At 39.6% G+C, this 13,101-nt stretch overlaps 1 protein-coding gene across 1 annotated transcript; it reads right to left on the bottom strand.

Annotated features, from left to right (window-relative positions):
- Positions 1–611: 611 nt before the first annotated feature.
- Positions 612–10,278, bottom strand: ppme1 (protein phosphatase methylesterase 1). Its single transcript, XM_074610489.1, has 14 exons — positions 9,971–10,278; positions 8,799–8,892; positions 8,452–8,544; positions 8,242–8,299; positions 7,843–7,894; positions 4,834–4,988; positions 4,549–4,639; positions 4,193–4,258; positions 3,526–3,649; positions 3,300–3,429; positions 3,070–3,114; positions 2,918–2,982; positions 2,608–2,675; positions 612–1,534 (listed from the first exon to the last, which is right to left on the bottom strand). Exons 1-14 carry the CDS (start codon positions 10,054–10,056, stop codon positions 1,531–1,533), a joined length of 1,131 nt encoding a protein of 376 aa, XP_074466590.1. The 5' UTR covers positions 10,057–10,278; the 3' UTR covers positions 612–1,530.
- Between the last annotated feature and the right edge of the window lie 2,823 nt (positions 10,279–13,101).

Below are 13,101 nucleotides of genomic sequence, written 5' to 3'. Positions count from 1 at the left end.
TGATTGATACATTGATGTACTGTGAAATTTAAGTGTTCCTTATGGCAGATTTGTTGTCATTTGTTGCAAGAAAAACCCACAACAGGATATTATTCGTTAGGCCCAAAATGATGCTACTGAAGAACTTCTGTTCACAACAACATAACGTTGTTTACAGACTACCATCCTATAATGATCTCAGTGATTCTTTGGAAGACAGTCATTAATGGCACATTAATCATTTAAATATTTATATTGCACATAATTGCAATATATATCTCAGTGTTTTGGTCCATGGAGAGATAATTAAAACCTGCATTTCATTCCCTGGAGTGAATCAGGCACAATGAAGAAAAACATGTCACCTTGGTCATAAAGTTAAGAACACTACAACCTTGTTTTCTGTTTCTGCTGCATCCTGATTTTTTTTGTTAACTGACTGCAGGAGAACTGGTCTTACTTCCCTTTTAGGACGCTTTGAAGGAAGAAATGCTTTATACAACTACGTGCTGCTAATGTTGTTTCAAAGTTGTGAAAAAATAAGAATTTTCTTCAGATATTGACATGAAAACTCAAAATGTATAAAAACAATAAGGGGATTCAGGTCTACAGAATAATTCTTTATAGCCGAAGAGTGAACACTTGTGTTTATTAAATGTTCATTATAACATAGCTTTATTTTATGAAGAATAATCATAAGAATTGGTCTCCACCAGTTTGACCACCCTTTGAGCTTTTGCACAATTGTTTATTTATTTTATAAAAAAGGCAACATCACTAATACAATTTGAATCTACTATAACATTAATTTATTATATATATATTTTTTAATTTTTTTTAGAAAAGTTTCCATTTATAACATCAGTTATCTTGTCGTGTGAGATCTTTTCCTTAATCTGAAAAATAGTTTTTCGACCTACAGGTGTTAATTTCGCCTTGGAAACAAAAGATGTGTCAACACATTAAACATTTTTTAATGTCCAGTGTGATTTTGGGAGTTATAATGTGTGTTATAATATTCGGCTGCTGCACAAGGAGATGATAGAAAACTAGAATAAATACTCATATTTGATTTCACCATACATTTGTCACTTATTACATTTATCTTGCTACATGTCGTGTCAAATAAACTACCACATTTAAAATGATCACGATGTCCTTTTAATACACACCAAATATACAAGCATGGGTGACAGTTTTGCTGCATCCACCTTTAATCATTGTTTGAATTCAAACATTACAAACACATATGAATAATGATGCAATCACTCAAAACAAAACATTAAACAAGGAGAGCATTACTTAAAAAATATATATTGTAAAGGAAAAGTACAATCAAATCCCAGTGTTTCAAAATAAAAATAAGGCAAAGCTGAAAGGCAAAGTATCTACATAACAAAAGCAAAATAATAATAATAATAATAATAATAATAATAATAATAATGCTTATTATATTTTCCTTAATTTGCTGTTAAATTGTACAAGGATGTGGATGAATCTTGAAACATTTCTTCTATGGCTGCTGGCTATATTTAGACTGAAAACCGGAAATTAGCTGTGGAAAGATTATTGCAAAATTATTACACAAAATCAGATAATGTGGATTTTTAAAAACAATATATACATGTAATGTAATTGCTTCCACTTTCCTCTGTTATGTAAAATGCTGTGGAACATTGACTGTTCAACCATTTAATGTAACTTTCATTATTTTACAACATTTCAGTCTCTTATTATTATTGTTACATTTAACTAACAATAAAGCAAGGAATCTCTGTCTGTCTGTCTGTGTGTTATTCACATATCTCGAGAACCGCTTATCCTATTGTCTTCACACTTGACGGGTGGATAACCAAGGATGCCATGGAGTGCTTTGTCGAATTTGGTGCAATTTGGACACTTGACACGTTTATTATTAATAAACTTTGAATAAACAAGCGACAGCTATCTCTTCAGCAGGGAGGCCGGGCTTCAGGCCACTGCAGACTTAGACGAGCATTTTGTTTGACTACAGTTCACTTGCTGCTCGATCCTAGATATATTCTGCTAACGCTACATGAATGCTGGATAACGTTACAACCAAACTTTTCTTCACTTACCTGAAGTCAATGAGTACGAGCAGATAGCCTACAGGAACAGCGCCACTCTGCATTACAACTCAAATTGTGTAAGTTTGCCATACTAACTTGTAACTTTACCGACGGCAAAATAGCTCCATTCATTAAATCAATGCTCTACTTTATAACCGTGGATGTTATGTCAAAGCAAGAGACCAATACGCCTATTTTGAAATGAATACCTCCGCTAAGCATATTTCACCGATGCTGCAGCCAGTACTACTTGTGCGAATTGGTTGTGTTTCCCCCCGTGAGTAAGAACCTCCGCTAAATACATTTCTCTGACCGCGTTTAGCGGGTAGTGGGTGTGTGGCGCAGCTATGTCATGGCAGGTGTATTGTAAGGACCCAAGGAAGCGCAGTGTCGAGTGTGAAATTGTTTGTATGAGCGGTTCTCGAGAGAGCTGCAAGCAGCAACACCACAGGCCCGTTTAGAACAGGCATATTTTGAACGGGCACTGCACTAGTATAATCAATATGGTGTATATATTCTTTGGTAGAAGTTTACTTACCACAGGTATCCTTCCTTAAACTCAGTGAATTTGTGCCGAACCATAAATGTTGCTAGAGCATCTGCTACCTAGCAACAGATGACACAAGACTAGGTTAAAAAATGGCCACAAACTGAACCAACTGGATCAAACAGGGACAACTGAACATGCACACAAAACCAGATGTGTAAACTGAATCAAGAAGTGACACTACAAACAACAATATCTCAAAGTGTGCATTAGGTTTGGCAAATCAACAAGCATCATACAGGAATTCCAACAATGTCATTGGACAATACATACAGTGTACATTCAGGTAAACACCCCTTACTTTTTCTGGTGCGTCCTCGTGGACAGCATGACCACACTGAGGGAGGACCTGCATCTGAAACTTCCCTGTAGATAAACAGTGAGATTATTTTTTTAGGTCTGTGTGTTTTACTGTACTGTACTATGCAGAAAATCTCAGTTTGTGCTCCTTACCTTGCATCTGTCCAATAGTAAGGTCTTTGTCAAGCCTGTCCACTCCTGTTCAATGGATCAAGTCAGGGGTGAAATTGTGCAGTTGATGGAAAAAAAGCTTGGAATAAAAATCATTTGTATTCATCCAAACTAGTAGGATTTGAAATTCCATCAAAACTGCCTATCCAGACACTTTTTATGTATTTGGAGTACCAAATAATAATGTAGTGAGAAACTGCGAGGGATCTAACCTGCGAGCAGAAGTAGTTTTGGCACAGAGCAGGTGAGGAAGAGGGCAGACAAGCCTCTGAACCAGCCCTCCCAGTATTTTTCTGTCTTTGACAGATCCACTCGCCAGGTGAAGATGCTTTCTTTTTTTATCTGGACGGAAAAAAATCAAGGTACTTTTCAACCTCTCACAAACAATTACACACACGTATGATACAAGTGGAAGACAAATAGTAAGAGAGACGGAACCTCTTGGTCATCCTCCTTCATCCTTTTCTTGTTGGATTCTTCCTCCACTTCTTCATCCTCTTCCTCTTCTATTATACCTTCAATGCTATTAGACACACCTGGACTACTGGTGGATTCCTCACATCTGTAAATGTCAGAACAGACCAAATTAACATGCAGTACATAAAACTTGCAAAACCACGTAGGACTTAAAGGCGCTAAATTCTAAATCCAGAGCATTCATATATCAGCAATTAACTATTTGCTATGTAAAGATATAGAGGAGTAATGTCTACCTGAGCAGAGAATGAAGTCACTTTCCCTCTGTGTGTGTTGTAATTCAAGTCTCTCCTTGCTTTGTTGACATAGCCGGTCTGGCTGTGCATGCTTTTAGTGCATGTTTGTGCATGTGAGTGTGCCCCACTGGCTAGCTCACAGCCGCCACTCTGCACTGCTCTCATACGGCGGTTACAGCTGATAATGCCGTCCATACCGACACTGTCGGAGGGGAAGTGTAGCACCCACCCTCCGGTCCCCCTCAGGTAAACCATGTTATCTCTGTCAACACTTTCATCGTTGTTTACACTGTTAGCGTCACCATGTTGAGAGCCGTTGAGAAGCAATAGAAATGCTCCCAATCCTGTATTTAGCACCTTTAATGTACAGATGAGAAACAGAGCAGACATACTTTTTCACCTGGCCTCCCATTGACACTCGTGCTGACTCCATGTTTCGGATCTGGCCGCTCTTCACACTGAAAGCAAAGGAAAAGACAAGTTTCAGACACTTGTGTACAAAAATCAAACAAGTTAGATGCCATGCAAACTTAAAAATCCAAACTCTAAAAATGGAGACTTAAAGCTTGACAATCAAAATACGTCCTTTCCAAGCTGAAGGTTGTCGAACACAGGGTAAATGCTTTCAACCTATTGGTTTTAGTAAATAATGTTTATGACACTGTTTGGGAACAATAACCAAATTGCAGAAGAGTATAATTGGCCCAATCATACGTCCAAGATGTAGCGGTATCATGTTCATGTTTACCTCCATTCGATGGCATTCTCCAGAGATTTAAATGTCTTCGGCCGACTTCTGAGGAAATTCTGCATACTGTTCAAAGCATCCATTGCTGTACCTGAGTGCAATAAACAACAATTATTAGTCATTAATACACCCAGTAATACTATTCTGAGCTCATTTGATTTGATTTCATTATGAACATGTATCATATAAATTCACTGCTAATTTAAAGTAGTAGTAAAATCAACCTGCTATTTGGTCAAGTAAGCGTCATAAATTGAAAAATGCTCTATTTGAGTAAGCACTTACCTTCTACAACATCAATGACACAGAGGCCAAGCAGGGATGGAATATGATTGGCAGCGGCTGTGTGAACTGCAATGGCTCCACCCATGCTGTGTCCAATAATCATGATTGGAGGCGGGTTGTCTCCATAGAGCACCTCCACCACTTTGCCAATATCCCTTTTGGAAGAAAAAGCAAGGTAAACCTGTTAACCGTGTCACTAGGGGTGTGACGATTCACTCAGCTCACGATACGATACGATACACAATATTGGGTTCACGATCTCGATACGACTCAATATTCTAACAATAATTTTAACAAAACTTGAATGATAAATATATGACTGAAAAAGTAGCCTTTTATTTAAAAGACACAAAATGCAAAACAATGCTGTTGTTTGCCCTAAAGTTCCATTTTTTATGAAATTGTAATGTGTTATAACTAGTAACATGGTATAGCCTAATCATCTTGGAATAGAATGTGTCACTTCAATTCTACTTTCTGACTGAACCATTTTCCACACACTGAACTAAAAGGTTACTCTCCAGTATGAATTCTCATATGCATCTTCAGTTTCCTATTTTGTGTTTCAACAGGTAATCCAAAATGCTACGATACAAGCGATTTGAAAGACGGGGGGGCGTCTTCTATGCTAATTTCGCCTGACTCCTCCATTATTGCCTGGATGCAAATCAGCTGCAAATGCGCTATCCACACCAGCACTACGGATGTGACGGTGAGGACATTTTCCCACCGGTTAATAAACTTGTGACAACACCGGTGTTACCGATTACACCGGACATTTTACAAGAAAAGATGACGGTCAACATGCGTAGCTTTCTTACTTTGATCTTTACCGTCAGCTGGCTGGCTGTGTGTCTGGCCTCTCCGGTCCAGCTTTTGCTGCGGGGCCGCAGGGGTCTACCTGGCGCCGCACACACCGTCTGTGACTGCTCCGTCCTCCTCGCGGCGATTAATGCTACCTCATTAATGTTATGGCTCCCTTATAGCCCTGGGTTTAAATCTGAAATATTGCCAAATAGGCGCGTTTGCTTTTCGCTTTGACACCAAATCCTCCGCCATCTCTCGGTCTGTCAACTCTCTCTTGTCCCGTATGTGTGTGAAATATGACACCTGGTGCTCTGAGCTGACTCCTTAAAATGCATTCACTTTCAGATTGTAGCGTCCGTCGTCCGACTATCTATTGATAACATGCTGCTGATACGCCAAAATGAACTAAATGGGTTTTATTTCTGTAGAAAAAAACAAGACGACGATGGTGGGTATGTAATGTAAGCAGTGTGTGCCTGACCACCGTGTAACACCGGTAACAACGACTACCGCGACAAGCCTAACCAGCACACACCTTGTTGACCTGCATCACCTACTGGTCTGGACTCAGAATGCCCTCGTCTGTTCAAACAAAGCACTGAAAAAGACGAGCGGATGCAGATCAGTGCTTGTATGACTATATGTACCTATTATGCCCTGATAATCGCGATTCAGTTTTTCGTCTCGACGACGCAACGTTTTATACCGCGAAATTTCGCGGCACGATATTTCGTCACACCCTTCGAGTCACATTTTTATCACGTGTCAGTGTTTCTAAGTATACAGTCTGAAACCTCAAGACAGAGTGGATTTAACAATTACCCATTAATCCAGATGTAAACAACCACAAGAACCCACCGAACTCTGAAATCACTTTCTCCCTCCTGAATTGAACTGCAAAAGCAAAACCACGTAAGGATGCACCAAACATTCCGTGCCTTTAGGTGGGAAGCTGTGTGCGTGACTCAATACTCCTTTAGCTGCATGTTCTCCCCGTGTTAGCGTGGGTTTTCTCTGGGTTCTCTGGTTTCCTCCCACACTCCAAAGACATGCAGGTTAGGTTTATTGTTGACTCTAAATTGCCCGTAGGCGTGAATGTGAGCGTGAATGGTTGTCTGTCTCTATGTGTCAGCCCTGTGATAGTCTGGCGACCTGTCCAGGGTGTACCTTGCCTTCGCCCAATGTCAGCTGGGATCGGCTCCAGCCCCCCCGCGACCCCGAATGGGGGCTGGCATCCATCCATTGTTATTGGCAATGGATGGATGATGGATGATGGATGGATGTCCCGCAAGCCTGCAGGATCATTGCTGCCCACTCTGGCTTCCCATATTTTTCTGTGATTCAAGTCTAAGCTGTTTAGAGTGAGTGTGTAATGTGGTTCTTACAAATTCCAGCATCTGTCTCAAATGGGAACAATGGCCATTTTTAAAACATTGATTATTATACTGGAACAGAGAAATCCACTGGAGCAGAGTAATTCATGACATGATTTGGGCAGCAGCTAGCTTAGTTAGATAGTTAGATAGATAGATAGATAGATAGATAGATAGATAGATAGATAGATAGAGACTTTATTGTCATTGTCATGGAAAAACAACGAAAAACTGTTTTGTTTGTAGCAGCTTGTAGTTTCCACAGTGAGGAACAGCACACCAGTAAGGCATCTCGGACTATTCCCCACCGTGCTATACGTGGTCAACATATTTATGGAATTACCTATAGTTAACGTTATTTTACTATCTAACTAGCTAGCTGCCAATATGCCAGGCCTGTTGCTAGCATGGTCGCTAGCCGCTGGATGACTGTCACAACATGCGCTGAAATCCTGTCATGGATTATTCCTTTCCAGGGGACAGCACTTGCATAAAACTATAACTACTGGAAAACAAAAGACGTCACAAAGGTATGACACAGTTTCCCTGTCTTGTAAGTGTTTATTGTTAAATAGACTCAGAAAATGACTGTGTATTTATATTGCAAATGTTGTAGAAATTCTATACTCCATTCATATCGCCACTGACAGGCAGTTACTGTTTACTGTGATGACGCTGCCACCCTGTGGTTTCCCGGCGCACCCTCGCAATATGTGCGTACATGAGCAACTTACAGTAATTTTTTTGTCATGTTATATAGCCTCCGGAATAATATCAATGTTTTAAAAATTACCATTGGTCCCCTTTAACTTTACACACAGTAACTTACTTGGCCATCGTGTCTGCAGAGAGATCATCAGGATTTTTCACTTTGGTGTCGCCTGCAGGTGATGAGAGAGAAGCAAATTCACTATTTGTTCCACCCAAGCACATGAATATGCAAAGAATGACCTGCAAAATTATGTAGGGGGAGAGTTGGCTTCTAATCACAGGTGGGCAGGGATGTGATCAAACTACTTTGGTACAGCACTTTCACTTCTTAATAATTTGTGATTCTGGAACTGCAATTTGAGCTATAAAATCTGATATAGGACTTAAGTTAGTTTTTGCGAAGCATTATTCAAAGGGGATTGATAAGACAACCATACCAAACTGACAAATCTGAATTTCTTAAACTTTAAATAGAATATGACTTGTTACTAATTGTGTGTCCTGTGACTATAATTACCATGAGCTCGAAGGTCCATAGCCACCACCCTGCAGTTGATCCTGCTGCATATGACGGCCTGCAAAGAACATACAAAAAACATTACTTCAAATAGTGTACAGCAAACATGCTGTAAGAAAAAGGCAGCTTCATAAACATTATAATAGTGTGTATTTTAAACATACGATGTCTCAAGAGTTAAGAGGTTTCTGTAATAGTTATTATACTCACAGTGAACACTGCCCAGGAGAGTGCAGAGTGGCCTCCTCCGTGGAGCAGAAGCAGCACAGGACCATGGGCACCACTGCAGTAAATTCTGAAAATGTTCAAGGTAGTCAAGGAAATGCATAACAGAGCTGTGAAAAAGAGTAAGTAAATGATACTCAAAAGAGAATAAACATTAATTGTATAAACTCCGCTTTCTATACCAAGTTAAAGTTAGATAGCACACTGGTATAAAGAAGAAGCTAAATCTGAAATAACCTAGTTGGATTTGAATGCTGAGTGATTGCCACACTAAGTTTCAAAAATTCATGCTTAATTTTCTCCTGACAAACACAAGCAGCAGTCAAGGATATATCTTTGCCATTTTCATTTTCCACCTCAACATCTTCGAGGGTTTCAAAGTAGTGACTCCAGGGCAGGGGGGAGAAGTCTCTCTTCCGTCCAGGTCTGTATATACAAAAAAAAGTCAAATGTAAACCATTCCCATATTGCAGCGGGATTATTAGAAGACATAGTGCAAGACAAATCTTTGGATGTGTTTAAGTGAAAAGTACAAGCTGGCTCTCTGATACTGTAGCTTTTTTCACATGGTCAAATGCTGCAACACTGAAGAGAAAAAAAATTGCCCATATAAAGTAGATTCAAGATTATGACAAATATTGAAATGTAATGTGAGCAATAACTTGTGAAATTCAATAAAATATTATTCAGCAAGACAAAACCACATGTCATTGTTCACTGCTTCATTCATTACATCTTTACCTCAATCTTAAAGCAGCCATACATGTAGCTGAATTTTTCTAATGCTCTGGCTGAGACTGAAGACAATTTTAAGGGTAATGTTTTAGGGTTTGAGTGTTGGTGTAGTTACAGTTTTTTGCACACACTCCAGAAAGACTGGTTTGTTTTATTTAAACCCCAAATAAACATCACTGTCAAGGTATATAATACATGGATACATCATTACCAAAAGCATTAACTTGTTCCTACAACTGATGTAACATGGTGATGTGAACAAGCAATAAGCCCTGGCCTTCAATCACTAAGTTACACATGATGTGTAAATGGAAACTAAAGGTGAAAAGAAAAGAAAATCTAACCTATCTTTGGAGACTACTCAACCTCGACAATAATATCTTCAGACACTGCTTTTCATGTCATGAATGCTCACACTTACCCTGAGCTAATGTTAGCCAAGATCCAACTGAGTTTAACCTAAAAACATAGACTATATATTCTGCTACGGTTGTGTTCCAAAGCTACGAGCTAAATCGCGTGTTATCCCCCACCTATTACTCAGATAGCAACAGCTAACAGTTAGCTTCATTAGCTACAGCTAACAGTTAGCTAGCTTCATTAGCTAACGCGACCAGTTCAGCTGCCACGTCCTTTAACACACTGTAATATACGAGTCCACTGTAACAGAGAGCAACTGATGTGATGCTGGATCATATCAGTTGTAACGTTACACTGCCAGCACAGTTGACAGCATGCTATTAAGATGCTAGCTAGCTAGCTAGCTCACCCCATCTTCATCTTGGAGCCTGACTGGAGACCAGCAGCCAGAGGAGGTCTGGAGGGGAACAGGTTCAAATGCAACTGTTTCTCCATGTTGTCCAGAGAGGAGTCGGTCTCTGTCAGCAACTCTTTAATACGTCCTTCCCTCTCTTTCCAAGCAGAGGATTTTCTTCGACACCTGCACCGACGCTAGCCGGGCATTGGATAACTGTCAGCTAGGATAACGCTAGGAGAATACGTTTCCGTGACAAGCTAACGGTTAGCGCTCTTCTTCTTCTTCTGCTGCTGCTGCTGGGATTATTTTGGGTCGGACTCTTCTTCTACGATTTTCTTTCTTAGTAGTTTAACGCCTCACTGCCACCTACTGACTACGACATCACCTACAACACAGCAGTGATTGACAACAGTTTACTGTTTGCCCTCTGAAGATTGGGACACATTGTTCATGGTAGAAACAAATGTACCATATTTAATATTTTTTTTAACCAAATAGAGAGTTCCTTTTTTTACACTGTACTGAGGAGAGAACTGAGAACATCTCAAGAAATAAAAACTCCCATCGAAATAAGTTTCACATTCCTCCAGATGAAGTTAATTTTTCAACAGATGCTGTAATTTTCCTCCATAAATATAAAGTCATTACACAAAAGCAACAGCACCTTTTAGGATGATGTTGTTATCCTTTAGTTTACAATATTCTTGAACACAGGGTGGCACCAGTACACTCTTTACCCATAAAACTGAGACAATTTATTTAAAGGGGCACTCCACCTATTTACACATGAAGTTCAGTTTATTCATCACGGTTAGTGCCACTCAGTCAGGGAAAACAGTTGTACAATGTCTTCAGTTGCTCGGGAGGAAGTTTGTCAAATCTGACAAAATGGCCGGTGATGTCATAGTGATGTTTTCAGGGTTATCTCAGCTTGAATTTGAAGACCACAAATAACAGAAGGCCTGTGTGGGTACTGTTTGGTCTCTAAACTATGGTGTACGGTCATAGACCTGCTCTATATATAAAGCGTCTTGAGATAACTTCTGTTGTGATTTGACGCTATACAAAAATAAATTGAATTGAATTGAATTGTGTTATGTGTGGAGTGTGGTGGCAGTTTCTGTTAAAACAAGACACAAACCAACGTAACAACTTGTCTTTCAGTGAATTTAATAAAAAGGCATACATTAATAACTAAAACATCTGCAGATGGACTGCAGATGGACTCACGAGCACAGCCACCTGTTGTGGACTGTGGCAAGTGAGCCCCGAATACAAAGAGTAGTCAGTATTTATACATTTAAAGCATAACATGAAGATAAGTGCAAAGAAGAAAGGAAGAGAGGGATAGAAAGTGTATCAATGCGTCAGCACACAGCAGACAACAGAGCATCACAAGACATAACAAGTATTTCAGCAATCTGTTGTTTGCAGTTACAGAGAACTAAAATGTCAGGTCACTGTCCTATGGTGACGAAGTTGAACATGTGAGGCCCTGAGATTATCTAAAGGTACAGTGTTAAACTGCAGATATGAAAATTGCCATTACAGGAGTTTGATAGATTTGGGTGTTTGTGTGATGTGGGTGTGAACTCGGAAATTCCAACTTCCCAGTTCAATGGAATGTAGAAGAAGTAGGCTACAGTGCAGAGGAGTGTGTTCGCTGCTGGTGACCCCTTGAGGAATATCCAATAATAGCAATATTAATAATATGGTAAGAATGGTAAGAAAACAGTGTAGTTACAGTGTAGTTATGATCACTGGGAAATGCAGCTTTATGAACAATAAAGTTGCAGTTTCAGTCCTGTAATGTATTGCTGTTATTCAATGGGAGACACCTGAGTGACTTGTTAATGCGGTTACATAAAGAGTATGTTGAGACAGCTGATCGTCTGCAGTTGCAGACTGGCTAATTTTGATTGTGAGAGGCACACGAGAGGACACGAAGAGGTGAGGGCAAATAAACATAGTTGGTCACATATAATTTTAACTTAAACTTTGGGACAAAGATGCCTTCATCCACCGTCTGAAGTAGTGTTACAAGCGCTTTTCACAGCAGCAATTTTGACTTGTCATAGCAGGGTAAACACAGGTGTCATTGATAACATTAATTATGGTCCAGTTCTATTTAGTGTGTCACAGCCATTCTAGTGAGCCAGCATGCACAATACCAGGGCCCTGACCCACCTAAATGGAATAGGGCCATACGTACTGTTATTAATTAAACTCGTGTTTACCCTGCAATGACATATAAAAAAAAATTGCAGCTGTCAAGTGTCCCTAATATGGTAACGATGGCCTCTGAGCGAGGTGAATGGTGTTAAGCAGTTTTGCACTCGGTGGCTCACGTTACTGCAGTCCTGGAAAGAGAGGAGTGAGTGGCAGGGTACTCAGTTGGTTGCAATCTGCAACCACACCATTAGATGCCACTAAATCCTACACTCTGTCCCTTTAAGCTTCCTATTTGAACAATAATTTTCACCAAAATACACATTGTAATAGCTACTTGTGAAAAATCTTAATCCATCCGATTGTTTCAGAGCCTTTCTGTCCAACCATCTGAGCAGATGGACGTTCCAGTTGTGGCCAACAGAGTGCATAAAACAATTCATATGTGTAACATGTGGCCTGTACCTCATGGACCACATTCAGACGGCAGACCATGTGTGTTCTCTAATGTGTTGGCTGGAAAAAACATTTCATGGACAGAAGCTTGAAGGCACTTTGTCTTTGACTTTAGCCATGGTGGTTATCAGTCGGACCAAATTAGGGGGTGATGGGATATTTGCTATTTGTTCTTTTTGAAATTTGGGTGAGATATTTATCTTTTTCAGTTTTTATTTTTGGTGATTTTTTATTTTTATGATCCAATTTTATTTTATATTTTAGTATAATATTCACTTCACTTCAACATCCTGTACAGTCTGGATGTGTATCAGACCCTGTTTACCATCCTGAACGTTAGTCTGGGTTAGTCTCTGACTAATTTTATATTCAGCGGAAGGTTGGTTGGTTCAGTGTCCTTTCCTTCATACCTTAAATTAGTTGAAATAAAGTAAGACATAATTTCACTTGCAAATGGTTCTGTGAATGAGGAAAACAGGCCAGATCACCCCACTAACCTTTCAGTGACGCAGCGGCTA

This window comes from Sebastes fasciatus, chromosome 16 (genome assembly GCF_043250625.1).
Source record: "Sebastes fasciatus isolate fSebFas1 chromosome 16, fSebFas1.pri, whole genome shotgun sequence".
Classification (NCBI taxonomy): Eukaryota; Metazoa; Chordata; class Actinopteri; order Perciformes; family Sebastidae; genus Sebastes; species Sebastes fasciatus.
Note: the sequence above shows the minus strand (reverse complement) of the source record. Positions and strands in the feature narration are given on the sequence as shown.

Excerpts from the sequence above, each read along its gene's own strand:
- ppme1 (XM_074610489.1), bottom strand. The coding sequence starts at position 10,056 with ATGGAGAAACAGTTGCATTTGAACCTGTTCCCCTCCAGACCTCCTCTG. Across the intron at positions 7,895-8,241 it reads TATGGACCTTCGAGCTCATG|GCGACACCAAAGTGAAAAAT; the intron begins GTAATTATAGTC and ends CATCACCTGCAG. Across the intron at positions 4,640-4,833 it reads TGTCATTGATGTTGTAGAAG|GTACAGCAATGGATGCTTTG; the intron begins GTAAGTGCTTAC and ends TATTGCACTCAG.